At 42.6% G+C, this 19,569-nt stretch overlaps 1 protein-coding gene across 3 annotated transcripts in view; it reads right to left on the reverse strand.

The window, feature by feature from the left end:
* Nucleotides 1-19,569, reverse strand: part of SCRN1 (secernin 1) — a 61,374-nt gene that overhangs the window by 32,021 nt on the left and 9,784 nt on the right. For 2 of the 3 annotated variants that reach the window (XM_059171466.1, XM_059171465.1), the window contains exon 2: nt 6,693-6,852. The exons of the other annotated variant lie outside the window; for it this stretch is intronic. In XM_059171466.1, the coding sequence (XP_059027449.1) occupies nt 6,693-6,851 (159 nt within the window). In that variant the 5' untranslated portion in view covers nt 6,852. The remainder of the gene's footprint in view (nt 1-6,692; nt 6,853-19,569) is intronic. 3 annotated transcript variants of the gene reach the window in all.

A 19,569-nucleotide genomic window follows, 5' to 3' on the forward strand; every position in this document is an offset into this window, starting at 1 on the left:
AATGTCGTGAAATGGCTAAGAAATAGATGGGATTTTATGAAAAATTCTCACTCTTCATAGTTTAGAAAAATAATTTCCATATGCTAAGGAGAGCTTTTGTGAAAGTTACATGATAGTTGTTAGGGCTCATAAGCCTAGCTATGGAAAAGAACCCATCATTCTGTACTTGGGAAAGTTATAGGTACAACTATAAGGGAACTAAAGGAGTAAGAGTACATTTGAAAAGCAAATTTAGAACCATATGCTACAGACAGGAGTTTGGGATCTCAGACGTGGGGTCACAGAATCTCTCAACCCTAGTTAATTCTTAAGAGAAAAAGAAAAAAGAAAAGAAAAGAAAAAGAACTCTTCCCGATGTTCTCCTTAGAGTTTACAAAGTACTTTTAAATGTTGGTTCCCATGTGTTTCACAAAACACTCTATAAGGCAGACACAGTGGGTTTTATGATCCCTATCTGGCAATTGCATAAACTGAGTCCGAAAGAGGCTCAAAGACCCAAAATACAGGAAATGCAGAAGGCAAGACAGGAAGCCAGGAACCCTGTGTCTGGGGCCAGACTCTTTCCACTGGTTTCAGGCAACTAAAAATTTCCACTGATTTATAATGGCAGAACATGCATATAGTACTACATGTTCATAGAAGGAGGGCGGGCTGGGGCACCTGGGTGGCTCAGTCAGTTAAGCATGTGACTCTTGGTTTTGGCTCAGGTCATGATCTTATGGGTCATCAGATGGAGCCCCAAGTCAGGGTCCACACTCAGTGCGGAGTCTGCTTGAAGATTTTCCCCCTTTATCTCTCCCCCCACTCACACTCTTATTCTCTCTCTCTAAAATAAATGAAAAGATCTTAAAAAAAAAAAAAAAGAAGAAGAAGAAGGAGGAGGAGGAGGAGGAAGACGACGAGGGCAGGCCAGAGGGAGGTGGGAATATTGGTATTCGGGCTTTGAAAGATGCCTGAGTCTACCAAGCAGATGAGAAGAGGGGAGAAGAAGGACCTTCTTAGCAAAGGACAGAATGAGTAAAAGCACAGAGAAATACAAAAGTGTGTTATTTGTTCAAGAAATGATGAGCTCTAGTGTGGCTGGAGCCTACGGTACAAGCTGGAACAGAAAAACTAAGAATGAGGATAGAAAAGTAAGCCAGAAACTGTACAACTCTTATGGAGGGCAATTAGTACAAGAACTTTATTGGACGTGTATCTAGCGACTATACATGGACATGGGCAGGATGACTCATGTTCAAGGTTCTTCGTGGCTGACTTTCTGGACTAGCAAACAGTCCCAGTGTCTACCAGCAGAGGACTGACTGAAAAGTTATGGGATAGCTCCACAATGGACAACTACGCATCTGTTAAAAGAAATAATAATAAGAAGAAGAACAATCTCTGTGTACAGATGTAGAAAAATCTTTAAAAAATATTATTAAACAAAGCTATAGACCTTTTTTGTGAGTTTGGAATTTTATACTTAAAAAATCAAGTTTCACAAGACAAAACCGGAGAGGGAGATGAACCATTAAGAGACTCTTAATCTCAGGAAACAACTTGAGGGTTGCTGGGGTGTCGGGGTGAGAGGGATGGGGTGGCTGGGCGATGGGCATTGGGGAGGGTATGTGCTATGGTGAGCACTGTGAATTGTGTACGACTAATGAATCACAGACCCGTACTCCTAAAACAAATAATATGTTATATGTTAATAAAATTTTTTTTAAAAAATCAGTTTCAGAATAATATATATTCTGTGCTACCTTCATGAAAAAAGTAAGAAAATAAGGCTAAATATTCATATTTGCTTGCATTTGCACAAGACACTGGAAGGATGTGTAAGAAATTAATAAGAAGGGCTATATGGGATGGAAATCAGAGTGACTGGTAATAAGGGGTAGAAAGTCACAGTTAACCTTTTTAATATCACTAATCTTTGAACCATATGAACATGTTACCTATTCAAAATGTTAAATTACATTAAAAAGTAACTTTATTTTTTAGTTAAAAACTAGGTCCATACAAAGACTTGCATACAGGAGGGAAGAAGGGCTAAAAAACAAAACAAGACAAAACAACAAACCGAAAAAAAAAAAAGTAAAAAAACCCAAAAACCTGCACACAAATATTTATAACAAATTTGTTCATAATTGCCAAATCTTGGAAGCAATTAAGATGTCCTTTAATAGATGAACAGAAAACTAGACCATGGTTCATCCAGACCATGGGATAGTTTTCAGCACTAAAAGGAAATGCACGGCCAACCCAGAAAAGGTCTGGATGAACTCTGAAAACATAACTACTAAGTGAAAGAATCCAGTCGGAAAAGGCTACACACCAGGATTCTAACTACGTGACATTCTGGAAAAGGCAAAATACTCTAGAGACAGTGCAAAGACGACTGGTTGCCAGGGATTAGGAAGAGATAAATAAAGAGGAGGAGCACAGAGGATTTTTAGGGCAGAGGAAGTACTGTGTATGATGCTATAATGGTGGATAGGTGTCATCACATACATCTGACAAAACCCATTAAAATACACAACACCAAAAGCAAAACAGAATGTAAAAGATGGACTTTAGTTAATAATAAATGTTATCAATGTTGGCTCATGGATTATAACAAATGTATCACACTAACCTAACATGTTAATAACAGGGAAAGCTGAGGGGGGCCCCAGCTTTCCCAGGGTTATATGGGAACTCTCTGTACTTTCTGTTCATTTTTCTGTAAACATAAAACTGTGCTTAAAAAGAAAAGTGAAGCCTATCAATTTTAAAGAAGAGAAAGGGAAAGGGAGCCCAGTGCCAGCCAGGAAGAGTTCTGAATGGCATACAAATCAGCCCAGACTCTGATCCTGTAAACACAACCGTTTTTAAACAATGCAGTGACAGAGTTGTGCTCTGAAAATCCTGGTGACCTCACAGTCTGAAGGATCTATGAAAAGGAGAGCCAGGGACCAATAAGCAGATGACAGCGGAAGGGAGATGGGGGTGGATCTGAATGATCAGGGATCCTAGGGAGGAGATGTGAACACAGGACCGGAAGCAATAGGACTTGGTGGCAGCCGTCCCCAAGCATCTAGGGATGCATGGGAAAATGAGGGTCAGAGTTTCCCTCTAGTCTCTAGATTAAACTATGTGGCAGACAAGGGTCTGACAGAGGAAGAGGAATAAGATGGGGAAAATGAATTTGGTTTCTGACCTGTGATGTTATTTTATTACCTGCAGAATACGGATGCGGAAATGTACAGAGGCAGCTCCAAACACAGGTTGGCAGCTCAGAAAGGAGGTCAGGTTGTCTTGGAAACGAATTCTGGTATGGATCAAACTGCACTTGTTTATGCAAGGGGACGTCATTGAACTTCCAGCGTAGGTGAGTGATTACATACCATGCATTAACAAGGGAAAGGAATCTAGTCTACTTTCTAACCTGATTGTACCCGTGAAAGGAAAATACTGGGTTTTTTAGCCTATCCCTCCCAAAATTAAACATATTTTTCTAAAATATCTATTTCAGACATATTTATAAATGGCTTTTGTGTGATACTGTGGTTACTATGGCTACTAACAAGTGACCCCAAGATTTAGTGGTGTAAATCAACCATTTATTATCTCATGAATTCAAAGGAGCAGGAGTTTGGACAGGGCGCCACAGGGACGGCATGTCTCTACTCCACAGTGTCCGAGGCCTGGAATTGTCTGAAGGGCCATTCACTCAAACATCTGGCGGTTGGCTGTGGGTTGACACTGGCTGTTGGTTGAGGGACTTCGGTTCCTCTCCATGTGGACCCCTCCCTGTGTTCTTCCTACGTGGGCTGGTTTGGGCTCCCTTCACCATAGCTCCTGGATGCTTAGGGCCAGACCCCAAGATTGAGAGACTCCATGCCCAATGCTTCAATGGCTCAGCCCTGGAGGTCACATGGCATCACTTCCACCAGGCTACGCTGGTCAGAGCAAACGTAAGCCCTCACCTAAGTTCATGACCCTCACCTCCCCACCGAGGCATGTTCATCACACTGTACAAAGTACGTGTAGGATGGGTTTTGGTGCAGCTATCTTTGGGAAATTAAATCTGCCCACGGGAAAATCAAAGTGTTGTTTCAGTTGGTATGACTCTTTGAGAAAAAGGAACATTGAGGGAAGACAGACAGGGGAAGTCAAAATAACTCAGACCTGCAAACTTCATTTATGCCCAGTGCACTCGGCTCCAGGAAGGGAGAAACATTCAAATCCAAGCAACATGGACATGGAAACATGAATGAATGAAAACCCACTTAAAAACTAGTGTGATCGGGCACGTGGGTGGCTCAGTTGGTTAGACATCTGCCTTTGACTCGGGTCATGATCCCAGGGTCCTGGCATCAAGCCCCGCATCGGGTTGTCTGCTTAGTGGAGAGTCTGCTTCTCCCTCTCCCTCTGCCTGTCGCTCCCCCTGCTTGTGCGCTCGCTCTCTCTCTCTCTCTCTCTCAAATAAATAAATAAATAAAGTCTTTAAAAAATATATTTAGGCATTGCAACATTTAATAAATAAAATAAAATAAAACCTAGCACGATCATCAGAAAACCTAGCACTCTTCTCTGCCTGTACGAAAGAAAAGTCCAGAAGTTTAGGGGCTTAGCACAAGAGGAGAGCAGTTCTGAGAAAGTCCTGTGAGAGACAGGCTGTCACTGCCCCAACCGCACACAATCCATACCCCAAGTCACGCTCCCGTGTTGCCAGCCGCGTCCCCGCCTCTGCTCCATCCACCTAACACAGCCACTCCTAACAGAGTTCTGTTGCTCTCTGGTGCTGCTTTGTTGCCTTTAAAGGTTTGAAACAGTTAAAGATTCAGATAGGAAAATAAAACACACATTGATGAATACCTTTTAAAACCTAGCACAATTACCAGAAAAAAATAAGTTTATCTTGAACGCATAGAATGCCAATGAGTAGAGGTTTAGGTCAGTGGAAAGAGCTCATCAATTTACCTGCCCCTTTAGTTTTTTTCTCTACATTCTTCATCCTTTAACAAACAACAACCATTGAAACACACACACAAATGAATACACCATAACCAAGACGTTTATTCTATGAATGCAAAAATAGTTCAATTTATCAGATAAACTGAAAGAAAAAAAATCCAGTGATTATCTCTGTATCACTGAGGGGGGGGCCTTCAACAAAATTTAACACCTATCCTTGAGGGTTTTTTTAACCACTAAAAATAAAAATTTTGATGTATACTTGTTAACACAATAAAACTATGCAAAGCTCAGTCCTAAAGCCAATGTCTGAGTGACTAGAGAATCACTAGAGGTTGCCCCACTCAGGTCAGGAAAAGACAAAGAAAACCACTATCGTCACTAAATATTAACACTGAATCCAAGCTATCAGCCAATCAGATAAGAAACCAGACACGTAAGAACAGACTGCCTCTGTTTGTAGGCATTGATAACAATAAACCTGGAAAACCCAAGAGAATAAATGATAAAAGCTGAAACAACCAATGAAAGAATTTAGTAAAGTAGCAGACTTTAAAATTGACATCAGGCATGGTGAAAGTTTGACGGTACACTCCAGGAATATGGAGAAACAGGCATTGTTCCATCGCTAGCAGAAATGCAGAAGGACACCATCTGTGCAAGCAAATCAGATAAAGTCCAAAAAAATTACACACTTACTTACTCTGTGACCCAACAATCCCACTATTGGGATCCAACAATTGGGATATCCCAGTGAAGGACCGACAAAGATTTTTAAGCACTCAAAATAGGAATTGATGGATAGTCTTCTACCATGATACAATACATAAACCAAGACCAGATATTGTGACCGATACACCAGGCTATCAGCCCCTCCAAAATACAACAACATATCTGCAATAACAAAAGACTGGAAAAACCACCCAGATGTCCAGCAACCTGGGACTAAACCATGATACATCCATAGAATGGAACGCTCTGTATAGCTCTAAGTGAGGAATGAGGAATAGGACCTCTGTTTACCACATGGGGTGATCTCTAAGATATGTTTTTTTTTTTTTAAGATTTTATTTATTTATTTGACAGAGAGAAATCACAAGTAGATGGAGAGGCAGGCAGAGAGAGAGAGAGGGGAAGCAGGCTCCCTGCTGAGCAGAGAGCCCGATGCGGGACTCGATCCCAGGACCCTGAGATCAAGACCCGAGCCGAAGGCAGCGGCTTAACCCACTGAGCCACCCAGGCACCCTCTCTAAGATATGTTTTAAGGTGAAAAAAGAAAAGTGGAGAAAAGCGTACACGGTGTGCTACCATTCATCCAAGAAAGAAAAACATATGGGATAAAGGGGCATGTGTGTGTATGTTTGTGTGTGTAGTTTCTTACATGCGCAGGTAATTTTTTAAATGGAAGGACAAACCAAAAAAACTTTCAAGAAAAAGGAAAAAAATAAGTAGAGTAAATGAGACAAAGAAAGATACCAGACTTCTATGAATACACCTTATTTTATACATTTGACTTTGAAACCATGTAAATATTTTACTTACTTATAAAAGAAGGGCTATAGCCACGAATGTAGTATTAGTCCCCGTGTGATGCTGTTTTTTAAGGCCACGAACAAACTTGCGTGGGATCAGGAATCACAGAACCGACATGGCAGTTCTGACCAGTGAGCCCAGTTAAGGAAAGGTGCACTGAGCCAAGCCGGAGGAAGGGAATGAGCACCAATGAGAGACTCTAACACGGGACTTACCTCAACCTTGCTCCCGGGTTCATGATCAGCAGCCGAAAAATACATAACCTCCTGTACTTCATCCCTGGGCCGAGCTGAATTTTTCCCAAACACCACCAGCCCGTCCTTAGCACGTGGTGGGAAGGCCACAAAACAGTAACTCGGAGGAGCAACAGCCATCCTGCAAAGAGAGAGAATGCCAGGGATGGCCTGGAAGCAGTTGTGACGTAGAACATTCCAGGAGTGAGTTCTTCAAACACATTGCACCAGCGAAAATAGTTTTCACATTGAACTGTGTGCAGCTCGCTCATTAAGGGATCCCAGCTGGCACATGAAGTTGGGCGCGCACAGTAGAATTAACACAGCCACTGAGACCAGATAGTGTTTAGTACTCCATGGGATTAAACAAGCTCAGATTTGCAACAAGCTGCAGTCAGGGACAGCCAAAAGCGCAACGACGTAAGAGAAAGGAAAGGAGGTTATTGTTCCCCGCAGACAGACTGCAATCTGTCTCAGTAATGGAAAAATAAATAGCTACACTTGTAACATTGCCCAATGCAAGTGTCTTGGATCTAGAGTTGTGTGGCTTGCACCTAATGGATTTGGGGGTTGTGATGAGGAAATGGGTCTAGAAACAAAGTGACAGATACACCCCCTATTTTATATATTTTTACTCCACCTCAATGACACGATGCTCAGGGATCTCTTGGTTCTCCTCCAACCTTTCCAGTGCTGCTGGGCTGACTCGTTCTCTTTGACCTGGCCAATGAGCTTCCTCACTGCTGTATTCCTCTCTCCTCATTTCATGCTCCTTTCTCTCTGGGAAAGCTCATCCATACCCATTGGTCACTCATGTGCCCGGAACCTCCAGTCAATCCCAACCCATTCTTTCCTTGAGCTCCAGACCCGAAGACCCAAATGCCTTCCTGATACCCAAAGCTGATTTCTTCTTCTTCCCAAACATCCGAAACTCAAAAACCATCCTTATCACCTGCTTCTCTATTACCTAGCATATCACCAAATTCCACCTGTAAACTTGCTCTTCTAAATCCCTTTGGAAACTCGCCCCTTCTCCCCATCTCCACTACCACCACTCTGCACCAGCCAGCCATGTCTAGACTGGATCCCCATAATAGTCTCTTAAGGGGTTACTGCATAACCTCTAGTATTCCCCTCCAAAACATTGGCACACAGCAACCAAAGCGATCTTTTTAGAAGAAAATTTGACCATGTCAGTCTTGTCACTATGCTTAAATTCCTTCAGGGGTTTCCCACAGTTATTAAAATAAAGACCAAAATTGATTCAGCCTGTGCCTCCTCCCCAGCCTCACCTCCCGCCACTCACCACTCACCATTCTGCTCTCTCAACGCCAGCACCGAGGCCTTTTTCCAGCCCCTCTGATCCTCCCAGGGCCTTTGCACATGCTTCACTCCTCTCTGAGCACTCCTCCCTTTGTTCCCTATACCAAAACTATTTTTTCTACTTAACTTCCACTCCCTCACGTACCAGCTCAAATGTCAGTGGAATTTACATCACTGTACTGTATGCGTTCATAGAATTCTACCTTTTTCGTTTATAGCAAATCTTAATCTGAAATACTTATGTAATTATTTTATTACCAACAATCAATGCTTGGTCTTTCCCCCCAAAGTCTAAGTTATATGAAGTGGGGGGGCCATGTCTCTTTTGTACACCCCTCTAAACCCAGCTGTATGCAAGGTCTTCTGCAGGGCAAATTTTCAAAAAATAATAAACAAGTGCTCTTTTCTTCTTTCTTAAAACTGAACCCAACCATGCCTCTGTATCCGGCTAGAATGCCCTCCCCTTAGTCTGTGCACATCCTTCAGGGTCTGATTCAAAACTCTTTTCTTTCAGGACGCCTTCTATAACGGACTCTGTCATTTTCTCAGCATCCATTGCCCTAAAGCATCCAGTTTGTTCTGGGGTGATATGTATTTATTGCTAGTAAATGTACTGCTTCAAATGTTTCAAGTAAAGATCCCTGAGGGCAGGGCCCAGACACCCAACTATGCAGCCCCTTTCTTAACCTCCTATTATGGGCACTCAACAAACATTATATTTTACACTATCATATTTGTGTCACCCATTATCCGACTTAGGTGTGTTTTATTTTACGATCCCAAAATATGAGTCAGAAGGAAAGCAATGTCCTCAGCAAAGTCCCCTGGGATTCAAAACTCAGCCGCACCACCCACTACTGTGTGACCTCGGCCAAGTCACGTTACCTCTCTGGGCCTAGGTTTTCTCTTCTGCAAATGTCTGGTCCCAGCCCATAAGTTCATCATCCAATGACGTAATGCTTGAGAACAGATTTGGCAAACTGTGGAGGCTGCATGAGTGTAAGATATTTTATTTGGGTTTTGATTGTTCAAACAGAGCTGCATCTCAACATTTCTACAGGGCAGGCCAACCAAAACCATCTCATGCATAACTGGAGCAGCTATCAAGTCACAGAGTCAGTCACTTTCTGAGTTTGGAACCTTCTTTGTGAGAGACCCTATTGCTAAGTCTGCATCCAGGCTGTTTCACATTAGTCTGTCCCTGTACACACACACACACACACACACACACATACACACTCACATACACACACACATTGTGCAGGGCAGGCCCCTCTGAGGGTACTGAGAAGCATGGGAGCTCAGAGCTCTGAAAATCATTCCCCTTCTAGTGCAGAAAATCCCCCCCCCGCCCCTTTGTGAGAAAGAAAAGGCAGGAAGATAAAGAAACTCCAGTTCCTTCTCCCTTTATCCTTTCCTAGTTCAACAAAAACGGCATTATCTTCAGACTTGAGGGGTAGGCAGCAATCAACCAAGACTTTGTATGTGTAAGAAAGACCTAGAATAATTATAAGATAAAATGCATTAATAGTGTGTTCCCAGAATTTGAGGGTGGGAAGAATTGCTGGCTGAGCCAAATAAAGTGAAAACCCAGATGAGAAGGTGGAGAAAGGGTACATTCACCTGTGTTTGTTTGCCTGCCACGCGTGATAGGACCTCCCTTCCTTCTCCATCACTGGGTCATTTCAAAAGAGCTGGTGTCTCATCTAAGAGCACAACCTTACCTTACTTGGCCCTTAAAAATAGTAGCAATCCACTCTGCATTTATGAGCACCTATTCTATTCTTCAGCCAGGACATCTGCTTGGTTAGCAAGTCATAGGAATCACGTGATCGTGATCTGGATATAGGCGACAGAAGCCCAGGGGTATGTGGGCCCAGAGAGGCTGTCTTTTCCACTACATCTGGTGAAAGACCAGGAATACAAGAAGGGAACAGAATTTTAATGTCTATTTTATTTTACTTTATTTTTTTAAGATTTTATTTATCTATTTGACAGACAGAGATCACAAGTAGGCAGAGAGGCAGGCAGAGAGAGAGGAAGGGAAGCAGGCCCCTCACTGAGCAGAGAGCCCAATGTGGGGCTCCATCCCAGGACCCTGAGATCATGACCTGAGCCGAAGGCAGAGGCCTTAACCACTGAGCCACCCAGGTGCCCCTGTCTATTTTTTTTAATGCTAAAGTAACCAGCAAACTGTGTAACATATCCAGCAGAAAACTAGCCAAGAACAATTGTGCATTTTTCCTCGACTACCATTCTACACACTGACTAGCCTCAGAGATGACTTAGCTGGATCCTCTTCCACTCTCTAGAGCAGTGACTCCCAAAGAACTTTCTACCTTGATGGAAATGTTCAAATGTTCTATCTCCACTGTCCAATATGGTGGCCACTAGCTCCATACAGCTATTAAAGTACAGTTAGTGTATATAATATGAACAGTGGTAGCCTGACCATGTAATTCTTTCTGATCTTTTCATATTTTCCTTTAATTTCCAATTTCTCTACAAGTATTTATACTTAACACAAACACAAAAATGATTTTTCAAAAATAAACCCAGTGGTTAGTACCAATCCGGGAATTTTATTTTATTATTTTTTTCTTTTTTTTTTAAATATTTTATTTATTTATTTGACAGAGAGATCACAAGTAGGCAGAGAGGCAGGCAGAGAGAGAGGAAGAGAAGCAGGCCCCCTACCAAGCAGAGAGCCCATTGTGGGGCTCGATCCCAGGACCCTGGGATCATGACCTGAGCTGAAGGCAGAGGCTTTAACCCACTGAGCCACCCAGGTGCCCCTTATTATTTCTTCAAAGATATATTTATTTATTTATTTATTTGGCAGAGAGAGAGGATGGGCAGAAGGAGAAGGAGAAACAGAATCCTCAAACAGACTCCCCGGCTGAGATCATGACCTTAGCCGAAATCAAGAGTCAGACACTCAACCAACTGGGCCAGCCAGGCCCCTCGAATTTTATTTTAAAGAAAACACTTTCGCTCTAATTCTATGTCTTGATACATCTAAAGTTTCAAAACTGGCAAATCCTTATGATTTACAGTTATGATGCCATTTGCTATTGAGGTATAATTGACATACATCATATTAGCTTCAGGTACACAACATAACAATTCAGTATTTGGATATGCGGCAAAATGATCACCACAGTAAGTCTAGTTAACATCTGTCACCACACTGGTCAAGGAATGTTTTTGCTTGTGATCAGAACTTTTCAGATCTACTCCCTTAGCAATTTCAAATACACAATACAGTATTATTAACTATAGTCACCATGCTGTACCTGACATCCCCAGGACTTTTTTTTTAATTATTTTTATTAACATATAATGTATTATTTGCCCCAGGGGTACGGGTCTGTGAATTGTCAGGCTTACACATTTCACAGCACTCACCATAGCACATACCCTCCCCAATGTCCATGACCCAATCACTAACCCCACTTATTTTGTCACTGGAAGTTTGTGCCTTTGGGCCACTTTCAGCCATTATGCCCATCCCCCAACTCCTAAGGATGAAATTTTTTTATTCAGCATTATTTACATTTATTCTCTGATACTTTCTTCTACTTTTTTCTACCACCTGCCTAATTCAGAGCTGTTCAAGGAGTACATAAATTTTCCTTCAAGGCCTCTTAATAGCACTATCTCCTCTGTTAAAGTAAAAAGAAAAATAGGCCCTTCCAGAAGTAAATTCTCCCCTGACCCTGAGATGAAATGCTTCTGAAAATGATTTAGGGAAACTGCTCTGTGTTTCTGTTATTGTCAAAATACTCGTTAATATACCAAATAGTTACACTACAAAAGAAAAAAAAAATCTGACAAGTTGACTCATCTATATACTTTATAAAGCATACATTTGGAAATCTTTGTTTACAAGATTTTTATAAATTATTAAATTCTTCATGCATGACACAAGAAACTAAGACTTTTTTTCTCCTTTTCCCTCAGTTACCTTATATAGTATTGTGATGTGATACTCTCCTCCACAAAGAAAAGTAAGCTAAAATTCAATGAACTCCCAATCGCACATGCTAAATAGAAACTTATTGCCTGAAAAAGTGTTCATCATTTATATTTAGCTTTGGAAAGCACAGTCTGCCATTTGATAATGGACTTTTCTATCATAATACTCTCTACTTAAACCAGCATTAAAATGAGTAGACAGAACTCACTCAGAAGTAAAGCCATGATGGCTTTTTTAAAAACTTGCTTGTTTTAGAGTGCCTGGGTGGCTCAGTCAGTTAAGCATGTGCCTTCAGCTCAGGTCATGATCCAGGGGTCCTGGGCCCCAGCTCAGAGGGTGGGCCTGCTTCTCCCACTCCCTCTGCTCGTGCTCCCTCCTGCACTCTCTCTCTCTCTCAAATAAATAAAATGTTAAGCAAAAAACAAACAAAAAAACAAAAACAAAAAACAAAACAGGGATGCCTGGGTGGCTCAGTTGGTTAAGCAGCTGCCTTCGGCTCAGGCGTGATCCCAGCATCCTGGGATCGAGTCCCACATAGGGCTCCCTGCTCAGCAGGGAGCCTGCTTTTCCCTCTGCCTCTGCCTGCCTGTGCTCGCTTTCTCACTCTCCCTCTGACAAATAAATAAGTAAAATCTTTAAAAAAAAAAAAAAAAGTTTAAAAAACAAAACAAAACTTGCTTGTTTTAAGATGCAATTTGTAAACCATTTTCTGAGTCATGGGGACCTGAAGAGGGGATGGGGAACAGCATTACAAACCAGGCTTGAAATGGAACCTAAGTGTATTTAAAGTTGTGTTTTCTAAACAGCATGTTGTGGCCCTTTTGAGGGTTATGAAATCAATTTAGTGGATAGGATCAGCGCTTTTTAAATAGGCAAGCATTCTTTTTTAAGATTTTATTTATTTATTTGACAGAGATCACAAACAGGCAGAGAGGCAGGCAGAGAGAGAGAGGAGGAAGCAGGCATACTGCTGAGCAGAGATCCCAATGTGTGGGGCTCGATCCCAGGACCCTGAGATCATGACCTGAGCCAAAGGCAGAGGCTTAACCCACTGAGCCACCCAGGTGCCCCAGCAAGCATTTTTTAAATAAAATATATGCATCACACTTAATACGAGTAAGTGTTGTTACAAGAAACTTTAATTTGGGGCACCTGGGTGGCTCAGTAGTTGAGTATCTGCCTTCGGCTCAGGTCATGATCCCAGAGTCCTGGGATTGAGCCCCGCATCAGGCTTCCTGCTCTGTGAGCCTACTTCTCCCTCTCCCTCTGCCTGCTGCCCACCCCCCACCACTGTGTGCGCTCTCTGTCAAATAAATAAATAAAATCTTTAAAAAAAAAATTAAAGGAACTTTAAGTTTGGGTATACATATATAAACATATAAGGGAGTGCAGGCACTGGGTTGAGATACGACATTTCTCTTACTGTGGGTCTCAAGCAAAAATCTTTAAAAGCAACAGCTTAAAGGGTAGGTCTACTGAATAAGACTTCTTTGTGATAAATACCAATTAGGATTCTTGCCAAGTTAGCGATAAACTAATAGTTCCCATTAATGAAACACTCCGATTCAACTCCCATTGACGGTTAAACTGACAGGCATTTCCTAAGATGTACTTGCTAAGAATATTTTCAAGTACATTTGTCTGTGACCTGTACTGTATATTTTCTCAAACTGGATTATTTCTCACGCTCTATGCTGCTAGAAGACTGGAGACTGGGAGAAGGATGCGAGTGGCACTTATTAAAACATCAGGTAGCTGGTATTGTTTCTGTGGTGGAGAAAAGGAGTCAGATTATTCACCATCAGGAATGGCTCATCTAGCTGGTACTTGCCTTCTCTCAGCCCCCAGCTCCAGCCACGTCTCTGTATAAGCTGCCCGGCTTCCCTTAGATGTGCCCTGTCCAGGAGAAATTTCTGGGATGTTCTGCATTTGTGCCATCTAATACAGTGGCCACTAGCCAAATGGGGCTACTGAGCACTTCAAATATGGCTAAGTGCACCGGGAGCTGAATTTTTAATTAATTTAAAATTAAATAGCCAACATTATACTAAGTGAAACAAGCCAACCACACAAAACAAATACTGTATAATCTCACTTGTAAGAGGCTCCTAGAAGAGTCACATTCACAGAGACAGAAAGTAGAAAGGTAGTTGCCAGGGAGGGGGGAAGGCGGGGTGGGAATGGGGCGTCGTTGTTTAATAGGGACAGAATTTCAGCTCTGCAAGCCAAAAGAGTTCTGGAGGTTGGATGCACAACAATGCGAATATACTTAACACGACTAAACCGTGCACTTAAAAAGTGTCATGAAGATGGGAAATTTATGTTATGGGAATTTCACCACACTCAAAAATTTTTTTTAACTAAATAGCCCCATATGGCTAGAGGCAGCAGACCCGTAACCCCACAGCTTCAGGGATGCTGCCGACTGCTGGGGTGACGTCCCCCAGAGCTGGGTCTAACCACCACTGTCCTCCTTATCAAGCTTCTTTGGGGCGTCACGGCTCCTCCTGAGAACGAGATGCTTGAGCGTCCCTGGGGTTCCCTGCACAGGGGCTCATTTTCCCGCTCGGGGCTGGGGACCGTGGGCGGGGTGCAGGCGTGCAGGGCTGGAGCACGGCACCCCTGTAACTAGGAGACCACCTACAGAATGTCTAGACAAGGAGGGAGGAAGCTGCAAGTGAGAAAAGGTCTTTGTCCTCAAGCCCAGTGAGTTGTTGCTGCAGGGCACGAATGCTCTGCGCCCCAGCCGAGAGCCGAGGACGCTTTTCTTCGCCTGACTGCCAAACTGCCCATGCCCCCTCTGTCTCAGAGCAGCCCCGGAGCGGCTGGCCTTCATCAGCCACCTTACCCAGTGAGAAGAAAGCCTTAAATTGCCTGAGAGGAAGCAAAGGACTGTCTCTCTAAGCGAGAGGCTTATTAACTGTCACGCAAGGAATGGTGACAAAGTGCTTTTACTTGCACACAAAAATGAAACCCAAAAGTCCAGCAAGCTTCCTTACTCTGCGAGCTCCCAGGCTGACCGAGCAGACTGGGTAAACATAAATCCGGGTTCTGTGAATTACCAGCCTCCAAAAAAGCCAGGGAGATATTATTTTATTATACTCTTTATTGATAAATTCATTTGATTATTGACGTTTCTGCTGAAGTGAAAACAGGACAAAGGAGAGGCACTTATGAATTGGCTTTTCTGTTGTGGATCTACTGCTGGGATTGTAGAGAATAAATAAGGTGTTTGGGAAAGGAATTATCGAACTAGAAATTGGATGTAAATGCTAACCGAAACCAATGAAAGGTTCAGCAAGCTCTGCCTGGAAGAAAGTGGTTGAAAAGTTCAAGATAGAGCCCACAGCCAGGGAATTCCAGTTTCTAATACTCAATGCCTTGAACAAGGAACTATTTCACAGGAGAAAGACCACACAGGGCACTAAGTAAATAAGCAGTTTTGAAGTCAACCTAGGTTTGAATCTCATACTCCTGTCACCTTTCTATGACAGGATAACAACGAGCCGCAGTGAGGTGAAAATGAGCTGAAACTTGCGGATTCGTATAAAGTGTTCAGTCCCCATCCGGGACACAGTAAGGACTCATAGGTCCTCGTGAGGATGAGAAAAGGCCGTTGAGGAGGGCTGTTCCTTTGTCAATCAAGGTCTGATCTGTTCAGACTTCAGAAACTGGCTTTTTCCTTGACATATCTCAATGTTCTGTCACCTTTTGAAGATTTTGTTCATTGTCACTTGATGCCTTGGCCCTTTCTCTAATTTCAGGGCCAACACCTCCCTGTGACAGTTAGCTGCCTTGGTCATCAGCCCAATCTTCAGCTGACGTACCTCCCAGCAGCATGTGGTGGGACGGGGACGGCAGGCTGCACGTTGGCTTAGTGTGGCCCACGATGTTGTCCTCGATAGCATTTTCTAAAAATCTGAACTAGCAGCTAACATTTTTGGATCTAGAGCTTTTTCACAGAAATTCAGATACTTGCCTTCAGAAAACTGGCAACCCTGGGTCCACATTCCTGCAGGCCGTCAAGACTGGAGCTCAGCAGGGGATCCTCCCCACAGTCCTCTCCACCCCTTGCCTCAGACACCAAAGACAGTGACTCCTAGCCTCACCCTAGGGCTATTGCTTTTTTCATTCTTTCTTTTTTCCACGTTGGATCAGCTGTACTCATTTACCATGCCTACGTGGCCCTGAAGCCCCATGGGTACAGAGGCAAGAGAAGGATACACTTTAAGACAAACAGACCCTTCCTTGCTCATATCCTGACTCTACCCACCAACTGCAAGAGACAGGCAGATTCTGAACTCTCTGCTCCAGAGTTTCCACATGAGAAAATGGAACTAATCCCGTATACACAACATAGAACTTGCGTTTATGGGAGAGCATATGGAAAGCACCAGGCCCCGTGGCTGTATACAGTGGGCGATAAATAAACATGTACTTTCCTCCCTCTTACTCACTGGTGATGGTTTGCCACCATAATGCCAATCCCTACTATGGCTTTCTCACCCTTTATCGCCAACGGTTTACGCTGACAAATCAGACACACGGTCCAAAGTGTAACTAAAATGTAAGGAATTGCACTGCAATGAGAACATCCAGATCTTAACCACCGGTTTACAGAGAATGCAAATGACACCAGAGGGAGGCAAGCCAGAAAGTCTAGAAGAACTAGAGAAACTATAGGACAAATCTGATTTCTTCAAAAACGACAACAAAAACTGCAAGGGAAGAAAGAGTAAGAGACAAAGTTACTGAAGAGATCTATCAACTAGTAGCACTTAATTGAATTTATTTGGGTCCTGATTTAAATAAATGGTGCAAAAACTTTATGAGACAACTGAGGAAATGTGAACACTGATTGAATATTCGATGATATTAAGGAATTCTTGTTTTAGATACTCAGACATTGTAGCTATGTCTGAAAAAAGAGCACGTATCTTTTAGAGATACATGCTGGAATATTTCCATGTGAAATGACACAATAAAAGTAATCCAGGGTGGGAAGAAACAGTGGAAGTTCAGATGAGACAAGTTTGGCTATGTAATAAAAATGGCTGAAGGTGAGTAATGGGTACACAAGTGGTTTAATATACTGTTCTATACCGGATATGCTTGTCATTTTCTACAATAAATAACGTTTTAAAGCAAAGCACAGGAGGAGTGCCTGGGTGGGTCAGTTGGTTAAGAGCCCAACTTTTGATTTCAGCTCAGGTCATGATCTCAGGTCCTGAGATAGAGCTCCCGTTGGGCTCTGCACTCAGTGGGGAGTCTGCTGGAGACTCTCTGCCCCTCCCCCTGATCACACACTCTCTCTCTTCCTATAAAATTAAATAATAAATCTTTAAAAAAATAAATAAAATAGAGCACAGCACATGATGAGATGTTCAAATTTCTTTTAAGGTTAGAAACAGGGGCGCCTGGGTGGCTCAGTAGGTTAAGCTTCTGCCTTCAGCTCAGGTCATGACCTCAAGGTCCTGGGATGGAGCCCCGCATCGGGCTCTCCGCTCAGCGGGGAGCCTGCTTTCCCTCCCTCTCTGCCTGCCTCTCTGGCTACTTGTGATCTCTGTCAAATAAATAAATAAAATCTTAAAAAAAAAGGGGGGGTTAGAAACAGCACTAGACTGATCAAATACAGGGAATATTTTCTTTTTCTTTTTTTTAAGATTCTACTTATTTATGTGACAGAGAAAGAGATCACAAGCAGGCAGAGAGGCAGGAAGAGAGAGAGAGAAAGAGAGAGTGGAGGAAGCAGGCTCCCTGCTATTTTCTAGAGTTATTATTTGTAACTTGTCTGGGACTCAGATAACCTCTCTGAGAAAAGACTTTTGGGGAAAGGGATGGAGAAGGATCTTAGTTTGGGTTGGTGTATTTGTGCAATGGGGGAAAAGGTGAGCCCGTGGTTCCCGCCACCCTGCTGTACCTCTTTCCTTCAAATTTCAAGATGTCTGCCTCTGCTCATCAGCCTGTAATTCCCATGAAGGCAAGAACTCTTGCATAAGCCCTTATTTCCCTGGCATCTAGCACACAAGCTGGCACATAATAAGACCTCAAAAAACGTTTGTTGAATAAAGGAAGGGGAAGGGACATAGCTATATTTTACCTTCAATGAGAGAAAAAGAGCAGGAAAATCCCATTTTGCCAAGGTGTTCCCATGCTGTGGTTCAGTCCGTGGGATTCATATTTGACCACGCATCAAAATCATCTCGGAAGTTTGTTACAATGGCAGATTGCTAGACACACCCTCCCTGTAGATTCTGTTCAGCAGATCGAGGCTGGGATTACAGGCAGGAGATCTCTAACGAGTGCCCAGGGGATTCTGATGCAGTCAGTTCACACCGGTGTGTGATACCCACTGGTGCAGATGATTTACCTTCTTCGCTCTTCAGAAGCATTACTCATTTTTTTCTGCCTGGCTCTGACTCTGAAAATTTGCAGCACACACATAACAGGACAATAAACCCCCATAAGGCATCCACCAGCCTCAAAGGCCATCAACTTTCTGTCTTCTTTCTCAATTCTATTTTTAAGGAAACCATTTAATTTTAATTGAATACCGCTGAATTCTCTCTGCCCTCAGGACAAAGGTGGGTGAAACCCATCCCTGATTAACTGGAGAAAGCAGGGTTTTCTTTTCCCTAATAAGACAAATGGTGGAGGAGGAGGATATGCTTTCTTGGTCTCTAGCTTTAACACAGGGAAATCAGAGTGCATGATAATGAGGAAGATTTGGGTTGTTAATTGTTATTTCAATGTCTTGCATTTTTTACTACTTTAAAGAAGTCAAGTTTCATCCAACTCTTTAAAAATACCTTTAAAAAAAAATGTTCTTCGTTGAACAAATGCAAGATAAGCAACTATTATGACTCCTCTGCCTTGGATAGAAAGTGAGAATTTGAGACAGGAAAAAAAGAAGAGTTAAATATTTCGAGTAGCTGAATATTCTTAAATCAGTAAAATGGCTAAGAAATATCCTCTTGTATACTTTTTTTCTTAATGATTGAGATGATCACAAAGTTAGTTGTTATTCATCCCAAAAATACTGCTAATAAAGGTTATTAGCTACAAGAAATGAAAAGAGTGTCTATTTAAAAATTCAAAACCAGAGTGCCTGGGTGGCTCACTCAGGTAAGGGTCTGACTCTTGGTTTTGGCTCAGGTCACGATCTCAGAGTCATGAGACTGAGCCTGGTATTGGGCTCCACGCTGGGCATGGAGTCTGCTGGAGATTCTTTCAGGGCGGCTGGTTGGAGCAGTCAGTTGGGCATCAGACTCTTGTTTTCTGCTGGGGTTGTGGGATTGGACCCTGTGTCAAGCTCTTCACTGGGCATGGAGACCCTCACTCCCTCTGCCTCTCTTCCCACCCTGCCCCCTGTTCTCTCTCTCCCTCTCTCTCTCAAATAATAAATAAATAAATCTTTTAAAAAAAAAAAAAGAGATTATCTTCCACTGTTGCTGCCCCAGCTCACGATTTTAAATAAATAAAAATTGTAAAACCAAAATTCCAGATAATGAATGACTATTCAATTTCATCATAACCCCTGATAATTTAATGGGCCAC

Source organism: Mustela lutreola, chromosome 4 (genome assembly GCF_030435805.1).
Source record: "Mustela lutreola isolate mMusLut2 chromosome 4, mMusLut2.pri, whole genome shotgun sequence".
Lineage (NCBI taxonomy): Eukaryota > Metazoa > Chordata > Mammalia > Carnivora > Mustelidae > Mustela > Mustela lutreola.